General features: G+C 41.5%; 2 protein-coding genes across 3 annotated transcripts in view; one reads left to right on the forward strand and one right to left on the reverse strand.

The window, feature by feature from the left end:
• The window catches only part of gramd1a (GRAM domain containing 1A), a 29,581-nt gene extending 23,180 nt beyond the window's left edge, over positions 1-6,401 (forward strand). The window contains 5 exon segments of the mRNA XM_087174950.1: positions 214-444; positions 1,601-1,685; positions 3,107-3,214; positions 4,005-4,125; positions 4,311-6,401. Of these exon segments, the coding sequence (XP_087031076.1) occupies positions 214-444; positions 1,601-1,685; positions 3,107-3,214; positions 4,005-4,125; positions 4,311-4,412 (647 nt within the window). The 3' untranslated portion in view covers positions 4,413-6,401.
• A 1,931-nt stretch (positions 6,402-8,332) lies between these two features.
• Positions 8,333-26,424, reverse strand: scn1ba (sodium channel, voltage-gated, type I, beta a). 2 transcript variants are annotated; one of them, XM_023409608.2, is made up of 6 exons: positions 24,379-26,424; positions 16,019-16,185; positions 14,201-14,435; positions 11,320-11,461; positions 10,932-11,003; positions 8,333-10,769 (listed from the first exon to the last, which is right to left on the reverse strand). In XM_023409608.2, exons 1-5 carry the CDS (start codon positions 24,494-24,496, stop codon positions 10,937-10,939), a joined length of 729 nt encoding a protein of 242 aa, XP_023265376.1. In that variant the 5' UTR covers positions 24,497-26,424; the 3' UTR covers positions 8,333-10,769; positions 10,932-10,936. The 2 variants fall into 2 exon arrangements, with proteins under 2 accessions (XP_023265376.1, XP_087031077.1); XM_087174951.1 differs by lacking the exon at positions 10,932-11,003.
• Positions 26,425-27,395: the final 971 nt, after the last annotated feature.

The raw sequence follows: 27,395 nt of genomic DNA on the forward strand, positions 1-27,395 counted from the left end.
AACAGAGTTAAGGCTACAGTGAGTTTTGGCACCAATGCCACCATTTTTTCTTTAGCTTGATTTGAATTTCTTTTTCTTTTTTTGCTTATTGTGACTGTTTGATAATACTGTTTTCACATTCAGTCTGTTTGGCTGTTGAGCCATATTTAGAGCACGCTGTGACAGTTTGATCAGTATTTTAATCCCTCCACCTATTTACTTTGCCCCGTGCAGAGAGTGAGGTGTGCAAGCTGGAGACGCTACTGCAGTCTGAGGTCTCCGTGGTGACCACAGGCGAAGCAGTGGGCGCCGATGCTGCCAAGACCCCACCGGCCCTGCGCCGCCGCAAACGCACCTGCTCTCGACGGCAGGGCGAAAGGGAGAGAGAGAGAGATGGAGGAGGTGTGGGCGGCGGGGAGCGAGGGGACAGAGGAGTCGGAGAGGAGAGGGAAAGGAGAGAAGCCAGTAAGTCAGCCGGGATACAGTTGTTGAAGGGGTTTGGGTCCGTGCTGGGATTTCAATCTGTGCCAACGATGTTGACGGCCAATCAAAGCCTGATTCCATCTTAGGTGCAATACTGCCCTCTAGTGGTTCTGTCTGTACTTCTTCTTTCAACATTGAACTTAAAGGTGCCCTGTGAAGTTTTCAAGAAATAAAACAAACAAACGCAGGTCTTCAAAGGTGTTAAAACACATTTTTCCTTTTAACCTGAGTTGGGCGTTAGTGGTGGTTATAAAATGCTTTTTGTTGGTGAGTTTGACAAAACTTTGATGAAAACCCCCAGCACTATTGTTCTAGATCCTGGACCTTAAATGAATTAGTTAATAAAAAGTACATTTTTTCATTGCATCCATTTTCTGCTGCCAGGTCCAGGTCATAGTTAATGATTTATTATATTATGAGGAATATGGCAGGAAGTATTGATTGAAATAAATGAAAATAAACTGACATTTATCGCACATATTGCACTGTAGATAATTCTAGGCCTTAACATCCCCACTGTTTTTATATACTTTGGTCAGTGTGACTGTGAAACATGTATAGAATCTATGTGGTATTAAAAATGTCTTAAATTGAACATGGTGAAAAGTTATGCTCGACACTGAGTGTTACTCACCAGATCACATTGTGTGTATCTTTGAGGTCAAACAAAAGTGTTGAATTAATTTCCCTCCTCATTAAATATATTTGCAAAACAGATTTTAAAAAGAAAAAAAAAAAATTTAAAATCCTGCATTGTTTACATCCACATTTGTACTCATCTTCCTCCCACTTGTAGATCACTTGTGAACCATTGGTAGGACTGTGCATGAGTGTGTGTCCTCACGCACATGCATGTGACAAACGATACAGAAACTGCTGCAGAGCACTACAAGAGGTTGCAGACTCCACAGGGAAGCTTTTAATGGGATGTCGAGAAATTTTGAGAGCAATTTCCAGACAAAGTTTGGGAAAATAAAAGTTGAATTCATAAATGGATAATTTTACTGAAATAATTACTGTTTTGACTCATGGAAGAAGTATTTTAAGGGCCTGGAAACATTAAGATGTATTGCTGTTGGAAATGTACACCCAAAACACAATGGGAACCCTGATCCATTCGTTTGTTTGTTTGTTTTAGGTGCTCAGTATATAAAGCTGGGAGAGCGTTCACGTGGTGGAGGACACAACAGTATATCGACCATCCTCCTCATCGTCAGCTTCATGTAAGTTCGAATGTGTGAACTGTGTGTTTGTGGTCCTGACACCAGACTTTCAGATTCTCTGTTCTGACATTCCCTTCTGGCTATTTTAATATGATTTTAATGTTTAATGTTTTATGTTTTACTGCGCACTGGTCATATGAATCTTATGTATTCTTAACTAATCATCTCACTCACAATGAGTGAGTCAGAACAGAGATGAATGTTTATAAATAGATAAGAGGGATTCTCTGAGTGTACAGTTATAAAGTGGAAAATCAGTAGTTGACACATTAAAGCATGTGTGTGTCCTTGCATGTGGTCCTCCTCCTTAGTAATACAATACACCCTTTCCTATATTGTGTAATACAGTGCAAATTTAGGAGTTCCCATCTGATCAAATCCCTGGTTTGATTGTATAGTTTTGATTATATTAGCTTTCTGCTGTCTTGGTTCCATCCATGTCTGAATGCTCCCTCATCCAGACATGTTGGATATCGATCTTCTGCATACTAACAGCTTCACAATGCCTTTCTCGCCATTTCTCTTCTTTTCCCTCCTTTCTGCAATACTTCTTGTGCATAGGATCTGTATCAGGTTCGTATAAGAGGCTTTGATTTTATACCAATGGCTGCATAAATATGAACTAAGTATGAAAACGATAATTTTCTCACAGGAAAAATCCACCATTGAAATCTGTTGAGATTGGACGCCTCATGTCTTTAAGGTTTGCTTTGCATTTAGCCATGAAGCACCTTCCCACTGTTGTGTATGATCACTGTATATCAGGGGTGATTCTGTGTCTTCTTATGCACTGTGCAGCGGCCCGGGTTCAAGCCGGACCTGTGGCCCTTTGCTGCAAGTCACCCACTCTCCCTCTCCCTTTCCTGTCTCTCTCTCACTGTGCTTTCAGAATAAAGGCAAAAAATGCCCCAAAAATAACTATCAAAAATTAAAGAAAAAAGAACAGGCCTAGACTAAATTTCAGATGAAGGTAGAGAGCTATAATAGAGCAAGATGTTTTATGGCTGCATTGCATTCTGGTCTATGGTAGCTACTGCCAGTGGAGAAATTGTTGACTGATGTTGCAGACTGGTGAGTCTAGGAAAAAGTCTTAATTCTGCTATTAAAATTGAGGTAACTGGTCACAACATCTACATTTGAACGTAGAATACAACATATATCATATATATCAGCAATACTTTGTTTGTTTGTTTTTGACACTGGTATTTGCGTCAGGATGGATTTTTCCTGTAACAAAATTACAGTGTGATATTATTGAGAGCTGGGTTGTGTTTAAATGGACCTTGAGGGCATTTACAAACCCTGATCCATTAGTTTCCTGTTTATATCTGACTGATGCTTTCCATTAAAGAAATTTTTTTGAGCATTTTCATAGCAGTTAGTAAATCTTGAAAACCCTCTTCTCTCTCTGTCCCCGTCAGTCTGGTGGTGCTGGTGGCTCTCAACATGCTGCTCTTCTACAAGCTGTACGCTCTGGAAAGGGCGGCCCATACACTGGAGACGTGGCACTCCTATTCTGTTGCTGACAGGTAAACACGCCGCACTGTTTTCCATACAAATGTACGAGACACTCTGTTATCTCCGTTCCTCACCCAGCGGGACCGTGGTGTTAATTGGTGTTTGGTCTCAGGCTTATGGAGCTATTCTTGTGGGATCTGAGGCCGTAATGTCCCTCAGAGTTTTAAGTTACCGCAGAGCGACAGAATAATCCATTGCCTTTTCAAGGTTAAGTAGATGGAAATTAATTTGAAGCAGCTATAATCAATATTTTTTGTGAATCACACGACTACTTGTCACTTCTAATGATCACCCGACTCTACAGAGCGCTGCGGCGTCCTTCAGCCTATTGTTTTGGTTTTCTAACCCGCAGCTTTAGTGTTTTGATTCACTCGCTGTTTTTTTTGGCCACACAGGTGTTTTCAGTGAAAAAGCTGTAAAACACAAATGTACACTACGAGCTCAGCACCAAATGGCAGACGGACAAAGTTAGCAACGAGCTGGTGAACGTAGTGGAGTGTTTAGCAGCTAAAAAGCCATGCGTTTCCCCCAGGAGTCGGCCGAGAGCAAACAAGAGCTAATAGGAGCTTAAACATTAACATTCATTAGATGGACATGGACGCTAATGTTTCTCTGTATCTGCTGGATGTAATATATGTCCACCTAGCTTGTTTCTGCTGCCCCCTAGTGTAGGATTAGGAATGACTACTGGCATGCAAACATTTTGATGACTGTGCACTTGTCTTGTTCTCTCTCCATACCTCTTCCTCTCCTCCCTTTCTTTCTCCTCTCCTCCTGTTTTCGCCTCCTTCCTCTCCTCAGTCCTTTGCCCCAGACGGCCGGGGAGTGGGCTCAGGTCCTGCAGCTCCAGAGGCAGTTTCACCAGGCTCAGCTCAGCAAGTGGCAGCAGATCCTGCAGTCCTCTGTCACACTTCTCGACCAGGTTTGTGCTTTTTTCTTTTTAGTCTGTGAGGCGAAATGCTTGTAGTGCACACCTGCAAGGGGGGACGCATGTGCACAAAACACAAACTGCCTATGCTCATAATTTCCTAGATGTTTTCACTGCATTATGTAATCCAGCACGTCTGACCTGACCTCTCTCTCACCCCGACCATGTTCATCTCCCAGATGAAGCAGTCTTTAGAAAAGCTCCACCGGGGGATTGTGGTCCCAGAGGTGCAGCAGGACCCGCCCACTGACACCCTCACAGACCCCGTGACTGAGCCCTGAGCCCTACCTCTTCTGGTCAACACCACTCCGACTGTTCCCCACATCTAAATACACTCTGGCGGACCCCTCTCTTCCCTCCCTCATTTCCAAATTGAAAACCAGGTTTGGAACATGCGGGAGGGGAAACTACATTACCCACAACTCCTGACTGACTTGAAATGGCAACGTTCGCCTTCAGCCTGAACCAGTAACAACTTCAGTGAACTCTCACTCAGACTGGAAGCTATCAGGACCACAGCAATAATTTACCTACAGCTGCAAGTCATCTGTATGTAGTGTATGGAAAGAGGCCACTGGTGGGCCGACTCACGCCATCCGCTCCTCAAGAATCATAAGACACATTTCAAAACGGCCAACCGTGTTTCAGAACAACTTTAATTCCGACCTCCTTCCCAATTTTATGACTATCACAGACTTCGGTTTTCTCTTCTGACCTGCGACATTTCACAGATTCAGTGATTCTGGAAAGTGGGTGCTCTTCCCTCCAAGTCCTGGGAACAGTTAAGATACCCTTGCCTCTAGTGAATGCCTGCTGAAACAAAAAGGGGAACACCACCTGCTGTGTGGATGTGAGGAATAAAAACACGTAGGAGGAGAAACGAGAGTGCTGACGGGGAGCAGGACGCCTCTCTCGCTATGTCTGCCAGAGATTTTTTTTTTTTTCTTCTTCTTCTATGTCCGAGTTGCGACCCGCCAGAGGCCGTCAACCCTCTGCGAAAGGGGACGAGGAACATTTCAACACCAGACACTTTAGTCTTCACCCTGATTTTTAGATGTGAATTGTACATCTGAAGATAAATCCCAAACACACTCCCACTCCTCCCGTTCCTGTCGGGGTTTTATCTTTTTTTCAAAATCAGTGTGTTGGGTTGTTTGTTAGGGCATCAAGCTGTTTCTCGGGCCGTTACAGTATTTATTATTACCAATGACTTTTGACCTGAAGTCCTGTCCTGCTCTTAAGAAGTCATGTGGTGGGTATTTTGTGCTCTGATTTGCTGTTGCGGTGCGGACCAAGAGGAGCTACAAGAGAATAATTACTGGTCACAGCAATAATGACAATAGTGATTCTAGTGCTTTTTGAATGTTTCAAACAAAGTAGTATATAATTATAATAATAATAATGAGGATGTGCGTGAATGTGTGTAGAAGCAGTGAAAAAACCAAGCAAAGAAGATTTTGACTTGAGAGAAGTATGCGTGTGTGTTCATGAGGAATCCTCACTGTTACATTTTCAGATGTTACATTTTCATATTAGCGTTTCTTTATATATATATTATTATTATTATTTTGAGATTTATTTTTCAGGTTTAGTTGCTCACTCTTTGTATCACAGTGCCAGACTGTAACAGTTCAGGATTTACCGTAGACTTGATTAGGTAGAAACGTAAAATATCACAACGGTCAGCTACTTATGGGCCAGACATTTCAAAATAAAAGGACCAACCGGAACTTTGCAGGCCCAGGTGGAGAAAAAAGGGAATCTGTTTTGCAGTATTGTTTTTTTTTTTTTTGTGTGTGTGTTTGTGTGCGTTTGTAAGATTAATTTGAGTAACTTGTCTTCTCTTTTTATTGAATTCCTTTTTCATTTTCTATCTTTATTATTTTGTCATCTTTATTTGTTGTTTATTTTCAGCCTGTCTTTTTCTTCTTCCTCTTCTTCTTCTTCTTCTTCTTCTTCTTCTCATCACTCAACCCCCACTCTTCCTCTCTTTCCTCCGTGTGCTCCCTCTTCCCATTCACCCGCTCGCTCTCTCTCTCTCTATTTCACTGAAAATAGCGGCTACAGAAGCATGTGGGCCCTGCTGTGCATGGCCGTCCGCGGATGACAAAAGGTTGTAATATTTATTTAGGGAGGGAGGGGGAGGGAGCCTGGGGTGGGGGAGAGAGAGAGAGAGAGACAGCTGAGGAGCGGGGATGAGAATGTACTGTAAAGATGTGATTGTACACCACGCCGTGGAGAGAAATGAAAAGTTCTAAAACATGCAACAAGTCCTCACTCGTCTTTGAGTCTGTGTGTGTCTGCACCTTGAAGAGCATTTGGGTCAAATAAGGCTGCGACTGGTAATTATATTTATTGTCAGTGTGTCTATAATTTTCTTAATAGTTTGGCTGACAAAATGTAAAATACATTTTTTGCTTGGTAAATGGCTGAAACGATTGATTTCCAAAATAGTTTCTGATCTCATTTAAACTCTAAATAAACATTGTGCAGCTAAGACAAAGTACAAAACCTTTGCTTGATTAAATCAGGGACAAAACCGGCTCAACATCACCGGGTTTACACAGTGATAAGACGTCGGCCTCTGTAACTCAACGATCTCATCCAAAGAGATATTCGGTCATGAGATAAAACCGCTGACTCGGAGTAGATTCTGTGGGCATGATTTGTGCTCACTCTGTGTTAACTTCTCTAAGCCATCCTTCAACAGATCGAGGTAGTTGTAGTCTACGCAGATGGTCTAGAAAGAAGGTTACAGTAGCTGGCGTAGATCACGGAGACACCGGTGATTAACGGTTTACTTCCCTGAGCTCAAGCAGCCTTAGACACTGATTGGTGGAAGATACTGGGAGAATACTGGTCATGATGGATATCAGGTCATTTTGCTCCCATTTGTTCATCGTACAGAATGAAAAACCGTCAGCAGCAGTGACGATCACATTATACAGACAGATTTTATCAGTTATTTAATCAGCTTCTCATATTCATGCTCCATTAGATTATCAGTCAGTAAAAGGTTTTTTGATTATTTACTAATTGCTTCATCAGCTAAATGTCAGAAAATTGTTTTAAAAATGTCCAGGTCAAGTTCCCAGCGCCTGAGGTGACGTCTTCAAACTGTGTGTTATACCAAGTCGTGGTGGGTTTCGGTCACACACCCGGAAACCAGCCAGTGATCGACATAAAATGAATGGCAACAGTTTGATAATTGATTGATTGTTTAAATAATTTTTAAAGCAAAAAGAAAGAAAGAAAGAAAGAGAGAAAATCCTTGGTACCAGCTTCACAATATGTGAATATTTGCTAGTTGATAACAACCGTGACTGTTGGACAGACTAGACATCTAAAGATTTTAACTTGGGTTTTTGTGAATAATGATGGACATCTTTTCTCTATTTTCTAACATTTTATTTATTGTGAGGCCCCTTTGTGTCTTGGGCCCCAGGGCAGATGTCCACTTTCAATATTTAAATACAAAATTTACAGTAATATAAAACCAAGAAAAGCAGATGATGAATTTCAAAGAAAAAACAAAACAAAAACAGTGTTGTCAACCACATGTGGCATGAAGTTCAAAACGACTAAAGACAGAAGGAAATAGGCGCCTTTCTCTCTTGTTTGACTGTTAAAATAAGGTGCTGCTGAACATACAAGGCTAATTATGGCTTAAAAACAACAGGCACCCAGCTGTTGCATCACCTCACCCCTCCATTACCGCCCTTCCAACGCAACGAGCAACTGCTTTTTAAACTTATTTTTAGCTTTTGTGAGCGTCAGAAAAGAGGAAAGACGTGTTGACAAATCTCAACTTTTATTTTTTCTCTCTCTCAACCAAGATCCTCTGACCATTTCAGGATTATGACACTAATTTACTATTGTATGTATCTATTTTTGAAGAAATCGGTTTCATTCCCCTTTTTCTAAGAGAAAATGTATAAATACACTGAGGTGATGTCCTTAGTATTTTTAATGGAAATGTAGGGTTTTCATGTCCTGAGGAAACTCAACAAAATTATACATGATGGATTTTTCTTTGGTTCATTCCAGTTTTATTGCAACCTCTGACATGAATTAAATATGCATCAGAGTGAGAGTCCCTTCACCTCGCTGCATATCAACCACCCACGCGTCTGCCGCTTACTGCATGTAAGAACAGACAGATGTGAATCAAGCCAGACACGAGGTGATTTTCTCATAAGAATTTTCCGTTTTCTTTACTGATTTTTATTTTGACAAGCACATTCCCACATCTACACAGGAAGTGAAAACGGCAGTTGTAGTTGTAGTTGTAGTAAAACACGTGGACACAAGCGGGCCAATAGTGTGGGGAGCAGCGTGGTTATCGTTTCACTGGTTGGTTCATCTGTGCAGGAAAAGACGTAAATGATGATGTAAACTGATGCAGACCCAAAAATGAATCACTCAGTAGGCAACATACATTTCTTGAATGGCCTTCAAAAGAGATATCACTCCTATATTTTTTTCTGGCATTTTTTAAAGATTGAAACTATTTGGATATTCTGTGTTTGTACTTAAAAAAATCATGTTGCTTATTCCATCAACAAACATGCAGTTTATCAGTTTGTGTGTGTCCCCTTCTCAGTATCTCAAAATGTATCAAACTGAGTTTTGGTACAAAAGAGACGAACAGTAAACATGCGACATGGCAGTGTTTGGCTGCCATCTAGTGTCCACCACTGTTTCAATAACTGGCCGTCTGAAGTGCAGCTGCTTTTTCCTTTTTTTCTTTTTACAAACACTAAAGTTTGTAACGACGCTTCACCTCTTTGCTTTTCCCTTTTGGTTTCCGCTGGCTTCACCCTCTCAGGCACACTGGACACATTTTGTGGTACATTTGCCCACGGCAGTTTGATAATAGCAATTTGCCAAGCCCTTAAGTTTCAACAAAGACACTAAGACATTTGTGTGAAATTACACATCAGTTGGAAAGTTTCCACTGTAGATAAATTCAGCCGATATTGACACTTTCTTATAACTCCTGTGTGGGTATTGGTAAAGCTGCATATTCTTATTTTTTTAATTTTCTTTTTCTTTTTTTGTGATACAAATAAATATTGTGCAGTCATCTTCTCATATGTCACAGGAAGCCACACCGTATCTGCACATGCCATTTAAATGTAGCCAGAGATTTTCTCACCACTAAAACTTGTAAACAACTTTGAAGAGCAAATTAAAATCGGCAGGGAGCCTGTTGCGTTTAGCCAGTTGAAACAGGTCGGTCAACATCAACTTTTTAACACTTTTCTAGCTGCTTTCTGTGATATGAGCAGCAAAAACATCACTAAAACACAGTCTGAGAATTTAAGAGACAATAGTTTCTAATTGCAGTTGCTTCCCCAGTCCAATGTGAGACATTAAAACCACAACATGCACAATGTTTTTCTATGACTTGAAACACTTGACAACACTCGAAGTCGTTCTCAAACATCCTCCAGTGACGAGCTCAACATTCATCAGAATTTGCATTTAAAGCAGAAAACATTTCCCTCGGTGAGCAGACGTGTGAAGGTGATGGGCGATCGCTGCAGAAGTGACTGAGTACAGCGATTTTCATCTGATGTGTGACAATCGTGACTCATTGGTTTTCACAACTGCTCCGAAGTCGACAGTTCGTCTCATATTTTCACATCTGCTTAACTAAAACCTGCTCTCTAATTCTGTTTGTTAAAGTTTGAATGTGTTGTCAGTTCAGGTTTTTACCTTTTATGTTGGTTTGCTGATAAATCGGGGAGAGACGTGCCCTTAAAGATATCTGCCAGCTGTGCGGCTCACTGCTGAGATGATGGACCTGCAATTAGGATTTTTTTCCTTTGTGTTTTTCATTGATTGCATCTCATTTTGATCTAAATGTTTTTTGTTTTCTTACATTTTTAGGCTGATTTTAATGAAATTCTGAGGAAAAATACAGAGTACATTACATTTTTTGGCAGTAAACGTGTTCAAAATGAAACATTAGCTGTTGCAGTGCTGTGTCCTCTGTAGTTTTGAATAGAGTTACATCACAACAGCAAGAAAATTAGCAGTAAAATGTAGTCTTACTAGTATTTCAAAGTAAAATAAATCGGTTCCAAATTTTCTTTTTTGATGTTTTTTGTGCAAATGTTTTGATTTACCATTAAAAACATTTTATTTGCACTACAGCTTCATAAACCTACAGAGCAAACACTTCTGTCGAACCCTGACGTCAACACGCGGTGTGCAATGAAATGGAAACAGTTTTTCTTTAAAACATGTGACACGACATCTCAAGCTTGTTGTCAGTCATTTTGATAAATTCGTAAGCATGCAAGTAGTGAATATACAATTTAGGCGTATAATATACTACGTGTTGAAATATTATCTGTGCATACTTGTACACCTATATACAGTCCCTCTGTCCCGTTGAACCACGACCTAATGCATCCATCCTGACCCTCAGAACAGGATACAGTTCAGTCTTTCTCATCCTTTTTGCAGGAAGTCACTTAAGTAGCCTTTCTGTGACGATCTCTCTCCTCTGTGGTTCCGCTTTTTCCATCATGTGGAGAGGATGGCGGGAGGTGAGTGATGCTGAGAGGAGAGGAGGGCACGAAAATGGATGTGAGATTGCTCAAGGAAGTCTTGAACTCTTCCTTGACCTGAAGTAAAACACACACAGCAGTCAGATAAAATGAATCATGTACAAGACGGGGTAGAGCTATTTAAACAAGTATCATGATTTGTAAAATAAACAAGAAAGAACACAAGTAAAGACAAGAAGAAAGTGAATTCAGAGATCTATAGTGAGACTCCAGACCTACCAGTGCTATTCTGCCACTTGTTCACCTGAACAATTATCTTTACTTTCTGATGCTATAGCTAAATACTCGGCCCTGAAGGAAAGAGTGGTAGAAAGGAGAAAAGGAAGAGAAAAACAGGCAGTTAAGATCATTGAATCACAATCAGAAAAAGATATTAGTTCTATGAGAAAAAAGGCAAACGTTTGTTAATTGAAAAGAGCAGATTGAAACAGATTGAAACGGATTGAAACGGATTGCGTTTCCACTTTCCAAACAATGACTGGGAGGGAAAACGGGGGCCAAAGTGGACGGTGGGAAATCTGGAGGTTTTGGATGAGAAGGACTGGTACTGGAGAGAGGCCGGCTGCATGTGTGCTTGTGAATGTGAGTTTTTATCGGTGTTACTCACGCGCTCTCTCTCAGAGCTTCTTCTCCAGCTGCTGAGATCTTCCTGTAGCAGTAAATCATCTCAACCACCAGCCAGAATTGCAGCCCGATGATGGAGACATACATCATCACCTCAGACAAGATGGATGCCATTCCCCTGGTGACTACAGAGAGGGACATAAGGTAAGATATATTGTATCTCTGTGCTTACGGAAAGGGGGTCGGGTTTGATTTTGTACCTTAAAAAAGATGAAGGCAGCCCAGGCCATACATTTTTTAAACGACATGAGACATAATTCATGACCTCCTGCCCTAAATTACATTGTGTCACAATCCATCATTTCCTGAATGCTGCTGCAGATACAGTCAACCTACAGTGTCCGACATCCACAAGGGTTCAATGTTCTGCAGTGAAAGCCCCAGAGGTCAAAGGTTACTGCTCATTGTATCCTTGCAGTGAAAATAAAACACCTACTAACCTGCTAACTTGGTTAGTCTGCTGTTTGATGCTGGGGACACAGCGTATGGCAGATTTCTTTGTGCTTTTCTTACTGTGAAACAAAAATACTAAAACAAAGATGCTGAAATGTCCCACTGAGCTAATGAGACCTTTAATGAATTCAAACGACTCTTTAAACCATTTTTTTTTTTGACCCCTTGGGGGGCTGCACAACAAATTGTGAACATAACATTAACATATTATCTCGTCACAGAGCTGAACTTGCTAGCAAACAGCGTTTTAAATATGCAGCAGGTACGGAGCAACATTATCATTCCTTCAGAGTCATGTTTCTGTCCACCGGGCAAATATAAGTCAGGTACTCGCTCTCTTTTTGGCTCTGTTTTGGTCTCTGTCTACATTGATTCTTTATCATTTGGTCCATCATTAATATAAACATATTGATTTGAGCAGCTTCAGCCGCAGACTCTGACTGAGCAGCAAGGAAACGCCAATTGTTTTCTGGCCGTCTCATTACATGGTGAATATTAGGTGATACATCTCTTTGAACAGCTGTCATAAACATATTCTTGCTTTTGATGTTTGTATTTAAGTGTTATGTCTTCGGCCTGTCATTTTAAGCCGTGGATCCTAGTTTTAGTTTCATTAGAAATTATTGTGTGTGTATTATTTGCATTTTAAAAATTGGTTTTATTTCATTGCGACTTATAATTTTAATATGAAACATTAATATAACTGTGGTGAGACATCAAAAGCTAAGTAATAAAAATATCACTATAACTTTTGATTAAAGAATGAATATTATTATAGTGAAATATTACAGTGGTTAAATGTTGTATAAATAATTATATTCTGCTATTACAAACACTGCAAGAATATTCTTGGGAGTTTTGTTCTTGTTTATATATCCATGAAAAAAAAACACATCTCAACAACACTTCAGCTCTATAAATAGGCTTGGGAATATTTGAGCTGTGTTTGCATGTCTGTTTATCCTTTTGTTAGGTCTGGGACTCTTCACAAGGCATGTAGAGGACAGTGTTTGACTAACACACACATTTATTCCCTTACTGTGTTTATACTGTAACAACAGAGCTATCCTTACCTCTTAAAGGAAAACTCCTACTGTGTGTTATTAAATGTCATCAGTCTGTGACGCTGAGCTCTTTAAGGGTTATTTTGTGATTCTGTGTTATAATACTTTTAAACCTGCTGCATCTGCTTCTACTACAGTTAAATTAAATGTGAAAATAACTTTTCCAACAGTGTTTCTCCTCAAGAAGCAGGATGTCTTGTGACTGCATTGTAATGTGGATCTTTAAGTTGGTATCTCTGTCTCTTTTACTGCTGTTTTCTTCTGCAGTGAGTCTTTTGCTTTCACATTTTAGGGACATACACCAAAACCTGACATATATTGTTAAATTAGGTGAAAACATTTTTTCTAATTAACCGGAGTCTTCAGATCCAGTCACTGCCATTCATTCTCAGAACATGTTTTTTAAACCTGTTTGATATTTGCCCCATTGAAATCCTTAGTGTGCTGCAGGAGTGAGACCTGGAATAAATGAATGAACAAAGGAGAAGAATAATGGTTCGCAAAAAGAGAAAGCGTTTGATCGTATGTGTAGAAATTGTTGGGAGCAGTTTTTCCTTGTTGCTTTAATGAGACAGAAATCAACGGCAGATTTCAGTGTGAATTTTAGCAGCAGTTATCACAAGGACTGAAGAGACAGACAATGGGTGTATTCAGACAATCAGACAGCGAGTTACTGATGTAGCTATGCTGTCGGAGGAGTAAACGACCACCTACAGAGGTGGTTTCAGCAACTGGATTTCAATGTGCCTCTTGGATATATTTACACTTAGCCAGCCGATCTGATCCGCTCAAGATATACAGGAGTAAATGAGGTCAAGGTTTGTGGTGTGAGAGCTGTAGAGTGGTGGACAACTGAAATGTAGGGGAAAAAAAGTCCTACTTCTATTTTCGCCTTTTCAGCACAAACTGTACTGCATATAAACTGTGCAGGCTGATGCTTTGTTTTGGTATTCGACCACTCAATAAATGACCTTTGTGCACAGTTTCTTGGGCCGTCCACTGCCCACTGTGTGTTGTCTAGTGTATTTACTCAGTTGTGAGGTTTATGCTCCTACCTGACTGCTGGTGGAAACCATCTTCATGCACGGCTTGTCTAAAGTTTGTAGGTTTTACTTGAGCTACCAAGCTTAAGTTGGTTCTTTAGCACACTCTTATGTGTAATTATAAGTTTTATAAATGTGGGCGCTGGTCTCCCAACTGCTCTTCAAATGTCTCAGTGTGACATCATGTTGTCCCAAACCATAAAAATGGATCTAGAAATGCAAATCAGTGGGGATTTTTGGCTAATTTAATTTCACTCCTTCCTTCTCAATCATGCAGCACAATATCCCTCCCCTCTGCTCTTACGTCGTGGCACCACGTTAATGGTGATATTCTTGCGAGCGTTGGTTTGAAACTGGTAGTTGGGGTACATGAGGATCCGGTTGAATATGCACTGGTAGGTTCCTGTGTCGTTGTAGGTCACGTTGAGGATGTAGATGGAGCCGTCCTGCAGGTCCCTGGTCTGCTTGCTGCCGTTCCAGCGCAGACGGCCGATGAAACGTGGGTCAGTGGTATTGCTTTCATTATCATACGTGTATATCTGGAGGAGAAAAACAGAATGGGAGGCAAAGCGAAATAGATTCAGCAAAGTGATCTGAAGGTATTCAGATGTGAGGACTCATGGTGTTCCTGCATCTTTCTAACCATTTGCTAGTCATGTAAGCTTTGCATTACGTCACCTTTGACCTCTTACACATCAGCACCGGGGGACTGTTAGAGAATAGCTGTGGTCAAGGTTTCAATACCTGCCACTTTGTTCCCGTGCTCATTCACAGCAAGCGGCAACCTCCGAGGCTGAAACATGAAGCCAACACTGAAGTGCCACCAACTGCAGTTCTTCGAGTGGCCACTTGAGGCTGGCTCCAAAAGTGAGTCAAGCCCCAGAGACTCCCATGTTAAAAATAACTACTTTACAGCAGAAATAAACATATTTACAGCCTGGTTTTGGTCTCTATAGCTCATTTCCTCCTTCATCGACTTCAACTGTATGGGTGGTGAATTTTTATAAAACTCACCCGTTTAAAGTTTATTAAGGCTTAAAGTTCTGCATAATTGAGGGCGTGGCACTTTGAGTGACAGACGAGTGAGCGTATGCCTGCCACAAACTGGCACCCTGAAGCCCCGGCTCCACACACGCCCCACCTCTTTGCCCATTTCTGGATCAGCTGAGGGTTAGGCGGAGTCACGCCAAGATGGCGATGGCAGAGCAGCCCACTCTGAGCTTCAAAGGCGCTCTTCAGAAACATTTGTGTGACGTCACAGAGGCTGCGTCTGTCTTTTTACAGTCTATTATTCACACATCTGATGTGTCTTTCCACCTGTGTTTGGATCTAATTCATTATTTTTTACTTTTTTATTTACACATGTAAATAAATTCAACTGCAACAGAAAGCTGCTGGGATTTTTTTATTTTTTTTTGGATGCTGTTAGATGTAAAACAGACACTTTGATTTTTCTGTGTTGATATGAATATGTCAAGTTTGCTTTTCGGTTTTCCTGTCGTACTTGAGGACAGACAAGCTGGTCTCCACATCACCAATGCTCCTTATTAACCCTGTTATTGACCAGGCTGCAGTTACGCCCTCACTTATTCACTTCCTGGTGAGTTAGTGGATACAAATTCTAAATGACAGCTGAGGGCTAATGGGATCTCTCCTATCAGCCCATATACCATAATGGCCTCTTTACTTTGCTTTGCCTGGTGAGGACTCCTTAGGTAAGCAAAAGTGCTGCCTTCCAGCCAACACAAAACAGGGGGCAAAAAAAAAGAAAAAAACCCTCATGAAAAATGCAAGACTGTGCTCTCTCTCATGTTAAATGCATTGTAGCTGATTCCCAGAAGAGAAGACAAACAACATCATTGTGAAGGATGTTTGGGGCTTATTTTCCTTCTTTATCTGGACACCTGATAACTAATCTGTTTCCAGTTTTTGTGCTAAGCTACGTTAACCAGCATCAGGCTGTAGCTGCATATTTACAATGGAGTGAGAGACTGGTATCAATCTGCTCATTTAACTATCAACAAGAAGGACGCTTCCCAAATTGTCAAACTATTCCTTTAATTCATTAATGAGTTCTGCTTTTGCAAGGTTTTATCTTGTAATATATCTTGTTGCTACTTACATGGGAGAAGTTGGATTCATCCAAAGCCTTGAAGTACCAGTCAACAGAGGCCTTGGCGGGCACCTCGCCCCTCATCTTACAGGAGATGCAGCCCAGTTTGAAGCCTTCATTGGCCACGGCCTCTGTGTCTGAGTCCACCTCCACGCAGGCTCCATGGCACAGAGATGCTACAGAGTGAAGAGGGTGAAGACCACACAGTAAGAAACCCGATATTATCACTTATCACTCTGTCTATTTGCAGGCCACAGGTTTCAGAGGAAAGAGCCGTGGGCGGCCATCATCCTCTTTTTCATGTACCCATGACTCGCGGGGGAAGGTTGGCACAGGGGCAGAGCTCTGGTGTTTTGCAGTATCTCAGTACTTGCAGGCAAACTGTCTAAACAGTACTTTACAAAACAATGTTAGCTACTGTAAGTTGTGTATTTTTGCGTGCTTGCTCCCAATGCTCATTGCATGCGTGGTTTTTTTTTTTCTTTCTTATCGGGCATAGCTTTATTCTTGCATTTTTTTTTATTTCCACTCACCATTTCAGTTCATAGATTGATGTGAATTTGAATAATTTGGCCTTCAGTTTTGTGGTAATTTACATTTCAGGTGTTTTTAATCTGTGAAGCTGAGGGGAAATAAAGAGGTTGCAGTGAGCGATACTATTTTCTTGCATTCTGTCAATTGGTATCTGAGCTAAATTCATATATAGAAGCGTGAGTCTATATATGCCATCATCATCATGACACATACTTCTCATCGGCCAGGAGTTACACACCTGTAACTCCAAATGTTTCTTTCTCACACTGCACCTTGCAGTTTCCACTGAGGCCTCAGCATCGCTCTCAACCAATGATCGTGTGCTATTCTCAACTTTGACCTCTGGGGCAGCTTTTGTTTCGAATTGTAAGATGAAGGGGGAGGGAGATGAGGGAGAGGACAGGAAACACATAGCACAACGCTGATCAGATGAACTCTAGAAATCCTTATAAGTTTGGTTGAGATTCACAGTGGCTGCACGTCGTCCATATAAACAAATATAGAACAGCAAAGCTCTATTATTACTCCCTGGGATACTAATATAGCAGCGCCATAGAGAGACATTAAAAAAAAAATAGAAATGCCACCACACTGCAGAGAAAGAGATGGAAGGGGAGGAATGACGGAGGAAGGAAGAAAGAGAAAGTTAGCACAAGCTTCAGTAGTAGCCATTTCTACAAAAGCATGGGGAGCTGGGGGAAGCGGGAGAGGAAGAGCCTAATGCTGGCTGATGCACTGCGGAGAGAGAAGAGGGAGAGAGGAGAACAAGGGGAAAGAGGAGAAAAGAAGGTTAAGAACATAATGCAAGACTTAACAGGCCCAGAAATATAAACCCAAAAGTAACCAAGGTAACTGGCTCCACTGCTTTCATATTCTACTATAAGAGACGAACCCGTGCATTTAAAAGCAAACACAGACCCGAGCCGCCCAGCCGGACCCGAGATCGACTGAACCCGAGCCTCAGCCTGACTGACGGGTTTAATTCCAGCTCAAGCCGAATTCCAACAAGTTATCGTCTGCATTTTGTTCCGATGGATAAAAAAATACAGCACGTGCTGATGAATGATTTCATCAGGCCGTGCTGGATCTGCCGACCACCTGAAGGTGAAGTTTCATAAAACTTGGCCATTGTTCTTGTTCAGAGTAACGACACTGTTCTCACTAGGATAGTTGCTGAGATCTGGGAAAGCAGCAACATTTCTGAAAAGACATCAGTCACATGACCTCACGGGTCATAGGTTGAAATCAAACTTTTTTTTTTTGTTGTTGTTTATTTTTTGATAGTAGGAACTGTTGACTTGTTTACAGCCTGTCTACAAGGCTGTGTGCATTGTTTCATGCACCATCAGACTGTGTTGCAGCCCGGTCCCGTTCCCAGATCTCTGTAATAATTTTCATGAGTACAGTGTTTTAATAAAGGATTAAAACAATGACCAAAATAATTGTTGTAATGAACTGGAATTTCCCTTTAACATCACATCTACAAAGACTGAAAACCACCACAATAAGACAAGGAAGGAAAACGTAAATGTCTGAAACCTACAGAACAGGGATCAGTTAAGGCTGGGGTTTTCGGGTTTTCGGGTTTTCGGGTTTTCGGGTTTTCTGGGCAGCGGGTCTCCTGAGGACCTCGAGATTAAAACAAACAGACCTGAGGCAAACAGCATTTGCTAATTCATTATCTGAACTGCTTATAGAACAGGGGCACTTATTCACAGAAAAGAGGAAAATGTAAAATGATTACATTATTTTATGTTTCTCAGTTTCATCTCCACTCTAATTAGCTCTCGTCAGTTGATTGTTTGAGTTAATTATACGCTGCTGTAAGATGCACCAGCTGTCAGTGCTGCTGCTAATCCTCGGCTGCCAATAGAGGTCGATGAAAGTCATTCATCACTCAATGCCCCTGTGAAATCGCACAGGAAAGCATTTTCATTTCAGTTTGAAGTTAAACATTAATATGCATTGACTCAAGTCTGTTAGAGATTCTAGGGTATCAGCTTCTACTGTGTAGAAAAGACAGAGGGGCAGAAATAAGACAGAGAGGCAAAGAAACACCAGACGGACACAGGAGCAAGGCATCCCATGCAGGAAACACACAGGAGGGTTTGAGATAGCCGGCACATTGAGTGCTCAGAGAAAAGGTGGTGAGGCCTGGAACACAGGCGGAGGAGACACATTACAATGACAACAAAGCACATGTTTGACGGACAGCAAGGGAGAAATGTCTGAAGAAGGAGAGGAAGAAGAAGAGAGCACTTTAGTTGCAGGATTGAAAGAACAAAGAAGAGCAACGAGAGATGAAAACCCAGCAGGAACAGCGGCACACACAGACAGCGTGAGGCAGTAATCCTCAGGGAGGTTGATGACGCAGCGAGAGGCGAGATTGTGCAAGGTGAGCAGGGAAGCTGCTGACTGTCCGAAGCTGAGACAGCAAGTGAAGACGACAGTGAAGACGACAGTGAAAAGACAGAGCGAGAGAGAGAGAGAGAGAGAGAGACAAACATGCGAGCAGACACTCAAGGAACTGCACGTCCAAAGTGCAGACTAAACAGAGTCAGAGCCGTCAAACTGCCTCAGTAACGATTCTCACACACAGTAGCAAGACACACACACACACACACACACACACACCGAGCATCAAAAATGCAAATCCATTGCGTAATCTGTGGACTGAGGTTCAGGATTATGCAACGGATATTCCAGAAATTGCAGATTAGGAGTTTTTTTCCCTGACCGGGGGGTGGTTGGTTAATCCCTTATATCAGTTGCTGTGCACCCATGAGGCCTACAAGGCAAAAAAAAAACAAAAACAAAACTGACTCATAGCTTTAGCACCACAAAAGACCATCCACCTACTGACGTCAGCTAGCTTAGCATGTTGCTGGGAGCTAAAGGAGATACAAAAGGATCAAGGTAATTTGCTGAACTGGCCGTAAGAGAGAGCAGGAGAAAAGAAAATTGGATAAGCGACAGCAAAAAAGATCAGGGAGGACAACATCTGTTTCCATGGCAAGGTTACTACAGACATACACACACACACACACACACACACACACACACACACACACATACTGTAGGCATACATGACCTAGGGAAATGCCAAGCATCCATGACATTTCCCCTTGACACCAAGCGAGCAAGAGACTTTCCACTGCAACTAGTAGACCATTGAAGCACGCTGCTCTGTGAGCCTCCAGTGTACGAGTGGAGTGAAGAAGTACGTCACTGGTGCTGATAAAGCATCGTAGCAATGCCAGCACTCATGAGCTTCATGCCTCTCTTCTTATTGGCCTGCTTGTCTCCAGGATATCAGCTCCCTCTGCTCCTTTTTTTCTCCCCCTGATTTTCTTGAGTGATTGTTAGAGAGCTCATTTTGCTTTTGCTGTATGGCTTCTTCTCTTGTTTCTTCTCTCTGCAGCGCTGTTATGTACAGTGTCGAGTACTGATGGTTTAACGTGTCCTCATAAAGTGCTTTCGCAGTCGATAATGGAAAACCGCTAAAATGGAGGATGAGCTGATCAGATTAAAGTTTTTTGTCTTGGCGGGTTTACCTGACAGTGGCAGGAATCCTATAATAATTCATTTTACAGTATTTTGAGCACTATGAGAAATGTTTACAAACTGATACTGGGATGTAATTATTAAAACAAAACTTTCTGTGTACCGTTACTTTAGTTGAAAACAATATGGGCCAGCATCTAAACACGTCTGTGTTCTTAACATTTAGTTTTTATTAATTCCAGAGGGAAGTAAGAAAGTATTTTTTCCAAGAAACATGAGAAATTTGAAGAAATCTGCTTTCAGCTCAACTATAAGCCACTATTTCTAAATTCTTACTTACTCCTTTGTTCTTGCTTTTTGCAGTTTCACGCTGATCATAGGAGCGAAAGAAAGTGCAGAGCAGCACATTTATTTAGGGCAGAGCAAAAATACTTTGCTATTTTGATGGTGTTAACGATAATTACTGACACAGCTGATGAGTTCCCAGATACAAAGTGAGTTGTGTGGAAGGTTATTCTGTCCTTCAAAGCTCCTCTCGCTCCTCTGACTCCCACCCCCCTCCAGCTGCTACAGGGCACCCTGGGATTACAGACCTCACACAGCTGGATAAACACGGGCTCAGGTGTGTGTGTGTGCACGCGCATGCGAGTGTGCATGTATATTTGCATGTCATGTGTGCGACACAAGTGAGCAGGACACATGCAGCCTGCAATTAGGTCACGGCACAGTATCTCGCTCCAGATTTGTGGGTTAGAAAAGGATCTCGCAATAAATTAAAAAAAAAAAAAACCTCAAATAGAATCAAAATGAAACTCCCATCAGAATTAGATCCATGCAGTTGTGAGGCTGCACAAGCGAACCACTGTTATAGTTTTGAAAATCACATTCATGTTTTTGCTCAGATTGCAGGGCCGCTCAGATGGAGCGCATCAATCAAGAGCTCCTTGTTTACAAAGTCTGCTGCTTGTACGGAGAAATGAATATAGATCCAGACGTCCTATACACTGTATGTAGCAGCCATTGTAGAACGGGAATGTGGACATACTCAGCTGCTACAAGGGGCGCGTTTAGTTAGAGTACAGATCATGTTAAATTATTCAACTTTTCTTTTCTTTAAAAAAAAAAAGATTTCCAGAGCTGTAGATACTGAAGAAGCTGGAAAAAACTAAACATGAATTCTAATGTGTTTTTTTTTCTATTTTAAGACTTTGGGAAAAACTACAATTTGTGTCACAATTCCGAGTACAACCCCTTTTATAGAACAGACCATATATCAGACTTAATTGTCTTTTAAAAACTTGCTGCAGTGCATCACTTGAATGTCTAATTGGTTTATGTATCCACGCCGGCATCTTAAAATGATGAGCGTCTCTGTAATGTAATGTAATTCTGGGATGGAGTGAAGGAATGGACATGAATCCAAATGGCCTGACGCTGTGGTTGTTCAAATATCCTGTTGACGGTGATCTCCTTTGACCATTACTTCATACTCAACCCATTTGCAGACTAAATGGCTCCAGGGTGCGACTGCAGACACAAAGAGTCTCTCTGCTGCATGCATTAGATAAAGTTGCCAACAGATGCATTAGGTTTTATGAGCCTGTGTTCGGGGGCGCAGGGAAACACAACTCTGTCAACTTACTGCTCAGTTTGTGTCGCGCGAAAAATTACATTTGATTGTCATCGCTGGTTGAGTTTTGTTTGCAGGGATTTTTCTATCCTCGTGACTCTTTTTTAAAAATTACATTTCTTTGTAATTTATGCATCTTGAGCGCTGATGTTCATGTCATGTGTTTATAGTCAGTCCCAGATGAGCCCGGCTGCAGCTCCGCTCCAGGCTGGTTAAAAAAGTTCTTTTGTTTTCAGAGACAGACAGCTGGTATTTGCACTTTTATCTGTGGATGATCTTATTGTTACATTTGGAAAGAGCGGAGCTGAATAGTTTTTCATTTCTAGTTTTATTTAAATGGGTTTTTTTTTGGCATTTTGAGCGTCACAAAAAAAATGTTCACATACGTATGGAAATTACAGGATGAGCCACAGGTGATACGTGTGTTGTATTGTATTTTTGAGCGTCCCTTTATTTCTCCTGTTCTTATTCTGATTACATTTGTCGTCTGCAACTGACACCAAACTTTATTTAGACGGAGCTTAGTGTGATGAAACATGGGTGGAGCTTGTGATAATCACCAAATCATCCTAGTTAATATTCAACTATTGTATTCATCCACTGCCTTTCAGAAACACTCTTTAATTCCATCTCATGTTTATTTTTTTGTCAGCACATGCAAATGCACATTTCAAAATAAAAAGCTGCTATATGCTGCTATTTTTTATTTTTTTATCAGCCTCAATCTGTTCCTTTTCCTCGTCTTTTGGGAGATTCCATCCAATTTCCTGTCTTGCCTTATATCCTCATCCTCACTGCGTCCAGCTCCAGATGTGCTCACTCACTTCAGACCTTAACTAACCCGCCGGCCCTTCAACCAAACTGTCTATTTCTGTCAATCGAGGTTGTATAACCTTCTTAATATTTTTTTTTTTTTTTTGCCAGGCTTCACTATTTGGTTCCTGGCTGAACTTTCTGCAGCTCTGCTGGCTGTCGTGACAACCTCGCATCTTAAATGAACTGTCTCTTCATTTAGAGGAATAACGACATTACTGTGATTTTTATTCTTGTGGAAGGTCTGTGGACTTTTGCCTGCATGTGTGGTTACTAGTTTTGTCAGTGACAGAGTGTGAGACAAAGAGCAGCTGGCTGACAGACATAAGTGCTCAGTAAATCTCTCTTTTAATGCATTGCCTCATTTTTGTGCTCGATTTCAAATCTAAGTGCTTAAAATAAGATTATCTATGACGACAACATGTCATCTAAAAAACTTTTAACATGTGCATGTTTTTTTTTCTTTTTTGAGAAACATATTAAACTTGTATTTCCTTTGGTTTTACTTGGTCTGGGTTTCTAAAAAGAACAAAGTTTAAAAAAAAAAAGTAAAAGCATTTGAAAAAAAAAAGAATCTTTCTGCGTTTCCATGATTAAAACCTACAACAAATAAACCAATCGGCCATAAATAAACGCTGGCTGCGATTATTAATTTGTTAAAATAGTATCGTCTTGTGAAAGATTACTTCCCTGCTTCTCCTCCTGTGGGTGTCAGGAGACTGACAGTAACGTAGAGGTGATGGATTTTCTAGCTCAGGCCATTTTCACATTAGTGGAAAGTGTTTCTGCTGCTATAAAGGAATAAATGGCAGGAAACAGCCTCTTGTGAAGGTGCATTGGGTCGTGATATCTCAAATGATGCAGATACCAGCAGTAGGAGTGGAAAGGTCAAGGGAAACTTAGACGATTGGCACAAATTTAAAGGGAAACTTTCTATTCCATGACGCTAGTTTTCTTGTGTATCGGTATATATGAACATTTACATGAACAACTCATCACATTTGATGAAATCACTCCATTAGCTATTATCTGATCTAGAGCTTGTTGATGAATCGATAAGTTTTTACAGAAAATCATTCAGCAGCTATTTTTTATAATGATTCAGTATTTAAGCAAATTTTCAAGCGAAGGCACGAAATTCTTTGTTTCCAGTTTCACCAATGTGAGGATTTGTTGCTTTTCTGTTTTATGTCGATGCAAACTGAATATCTTTGGGGTTTTGACATTTAATGATGTCACCTGTCAGGCATGTTTCTCTATTTTTTTTTGTTGACATTTTATAAACCAATTACAAGATTGAATGAACAAGAAAAACCATTGTCATATAAATTGATAATGAAATAATCATTTGCTGCAGCCCTGAACTCCAAAACAGACACATAGACACAGACGTCAGAGGGACACGATGTGTAACACACAGCAATCTGTGAATAATCTACATTGTTCTAAGTCTTTGAATACACAACGGCTGCTGTATCTCTCTCTCTGTGTGTGTGTGTGTGTGTGTGTGTGTGTGTGTGCGCGTGTGCCGTCCATTTTAATGGCCCCACATGGCCTCAACTCATTATTCTGAAAAAGGAAAAAAACCCCACACAGCTAGGCTTTTAGCGAGCAATCCAGCACAATGCTGGAACGACAAACACTCACACATCTGAACACACACACACACACACACACACACACACACACACACACACACTCAAACTCGAGAGAATCCCCAAAACACTGCCTATACTATCAGAGCAGACAGGGCAACGTCAGACTAGCAAACACCTCAGCAGTAACACACACCACAGACAGTGAAAGGGAGATTGGATGGTGGCTCATATGCATGCCAAGGTGTTGCCATCATGGCATCGCCATGGCAACACAACCACTGCCCACTCACCTTGAAGCGCCAGAAGGGCCAGAGGTAGCAGCAGCAGCCCTTGTACTGCAGACATCCTGACAGGAGAAAGAGGACTGCTGGCAGCTCTCAGCGGTGTCAAAACATACCACACACACATACACACACGCACACGCACACACACACACACACACACACACACACACACACACACACACACAGCAGAATGGGATACACACAAACAGACAAGACAGATCTACAGCAGCTATTCCAGTTTGATGACACCAAAGATGTCCAGACTAGGATTAAAAGTCTGGGAGGTGAGAGGAGGAGACTCTTTCCTGATGCTGTAGGGACACTGGGTGTGGTCCACTTGGGTGTCTTCTTCTTCTCCGCCTTTTTCTTTTCAGCCGATACAAGGGCTGGAAGAAGGGGTGGGCGGGTCCTCTTGCTGATCCGGTCCTCTTAAGCACCTGAAAAACCTGACAACAGCACTGTGGAAGCTGCGCCGCCGCGTCTCTTCACATCCCAGGATCTAAATCAATCATTTTAGCCAGAGAGTCTGTCCAGCCTCTGAGTGTGTGAACATATAGAGTTACCAGAGGGAGGAATCACTCAGAGTTTCAGGTTTCGGCCTGTTGTCCCTCCAAAGGGCCTTTGTTCAACTATTTATACTCTGTGGCACACCCCTAGGCCTCCACAAAGAGACTGTGTGCACTATATAATGCCAGTTTCCTGACTCGCAGAGTGGTCAATAAACGGCACTGTCAGTGATTAACAATAAAAGCTACCGGAAGACGGATATCTTAGGTTGATCTGATAGGGGACGATGCAGAGGTGTCCAATGGAATTTGTGCTGGAGATGGAAGACGTGGTAGAGACTCGTGCAATGGAGCTGGGGTGATTGTGCAGTTCAGAAAAGTCTGTTAAAATGTCAAAATGTTGCATGCATGGATAGGCCTTCGACAGGAAACACTCAGCTGCACTCGCTGACTTTCCCCTCGTGTACGACTGCAGATATGACCTGAGCAAAAAAAGAGGGTCTGTGCCTGATAGAGCCACAGTGTGAGTGAAATGGCAAATGGAAGAAGAGTGAATTGTCCCTTCGCTTGTTTCCACCTCTCTTTGGCTTTGGAGGAAATTACAATTATCACCTTGTTTTTCTTATTGCCTCAAATCACTGTTATTGCTTTCTTTCTTCCTCAGTCCAAATTGCAGATTCACAACTACATCTCTTCAGATAAAAAGCTCTAGTCGGCGAATAAGGGCAGAGTCTGGCTGCTTCTTACTTCAAGTGAAACCATCCGCTGTTTGAGCACATCATTTAAGCCATATGGTTTTGTTTAGCTGCTGCCTGTGCATGGTGCTCAAAGGCTTGACGGCAGCAGCACAGGTGGCTCTGCTGCTCAGATGGGTCACCAGCACATGTAACCAGTCTGAAAGGCAGTTAAAGAGGGGGGGGGGTATTTACACCGCCGTCTGTGCGTCTTTGGAGGCTAAAAAAGAAAAGTGCGCTGTTCTTATGTGCATTCCAGCGGTGTGGCTATGAAGTAAGAATAGGGTGTGACTGCGTTTGAACTGGGGTGATCATACAAGAAACTACAGTTAACTCACGAATAGTCTTGAATCAGTGAATTTGCTGAAAACAAAAATGTATAAAGTCTTGTATGTCCTTTTTTTTTTTAAATTCCCATAAACGCAGCAGAGCTGAGCGCAGCTTCCCTGCGTCTTCCTACCTGTCACCTCTTTTAGCAAAACCCCCGATACAAACAAAAAATCACGCGCTTTTTTCCTCTGATATCCTTCAAACGTCTCGTCCTATTTTTGGGTCATAGGTGGACGGCTTCCATCCCCGGGCTCCATCACGCAGTCAGATGCTGGAAGTCCCTCCGCTGTCACACCGGGGACCATCGGAGAGATTTTAGTATCAGGGGCACGACACAGTGAATTAAAAAAAAAAAAAATCTCCTTTTTTCTTCCTTTCGCCTTCAAGAAGAGACACGCGGAGGAAAATGTCTTTCCTCCTGGAGATGCTGACGGAAGCGTCAAAATAAAAAAGAGAAAAAGCGAGTGGGGAGGGGGGAGGAGGAGGGGGCACATAAACACACAAAAAAAAATCTGTAACCTCCAGAAATTACATGGCGTGTCAGTGGAAGGATGCCGCGCAAATCAGTCTGTGGGATGGGTGAAGGCGGAGGAGGAGGAGGAGGAGGAGTAGGGAGAGGTACAGAGCCGTTGCTATGGCAACAGTGATTTTATGTGATGTTTTCATCACTTCCAGAAACCCCCACGTGTTGGCAAAGGGAACAGTCAGGTCTTAAGTGTGCCAATAGAAAACTATAGCATAAGAATGATAGAGCGAAATACAGAGAAAGTTTGAGTACATATTTAATTTATTCGCATTTCACATATTTGCATTTGGCAACATTTCGAAATGTTTATACAATCTTTGCAATGCATAGGTTTTGGTTATCCTATATGTTATTTTGCATACTTCCACAAAAAGCGTAGTAACTTAAATTAAAGTTATGTGACTGATGTGTAATCAACAGATAGGGACAAACATGGTTGTGTATTTACAAAATGCAGAGACCAATCAGCTGTTCCTGCATATTTTGTGCCGTGGAGATGAGATGACGACAAACAGACTCTTTTCATGGTGACAGTCGATGTTTGTTTCTGCGTGTTTGACATCAAGTAGCACATTTAGAGTGGCCTCGTTTTGTATAGTGTGTTTGCATGATTATGGGAAATTATTATTAGGTACACAAGAATAATAATTGTTATATAATATACAGTTGTTGTTGTTGTTGTTGTTGTTTGATATAAAAGTATCTGAACGACCCAGCATTCCAGGTTTAATGGTAAAACCCAGCATGTGTTCCCATAGTTACCCAGTGGTGGGGTTAGGGTTGGGTTATTTTTTAACCCAGCAGTTTTTTGAGTGTATCATGACTATAATGTGATACTATTTAAGGTTTTACACTGGATTATGGATATACAGTTTATTATTACCAAAAATCAGGGCTTGGAATTTAAATGTTAAAACGTTTTTACTT

This window comes from Seriola lalandi, unplaced genomic scaffold, assembly GCF_002814215.2.
Source record: "Seriola lalandi dorsalis isolate HSWRI2012SDOR001 ecotype SW California unplaced genomic scaffold, Sedor1 jcf7180002054400, whole genome shotgun sequence".
In the NCBI taxonomy this organism is placed as follows: domain Eukaryota; kingdom Metazoa; phylum Chordata; class Actinopteri; order Carangiformes; family Carangidae; genus Seriola; species Seriola lalandi.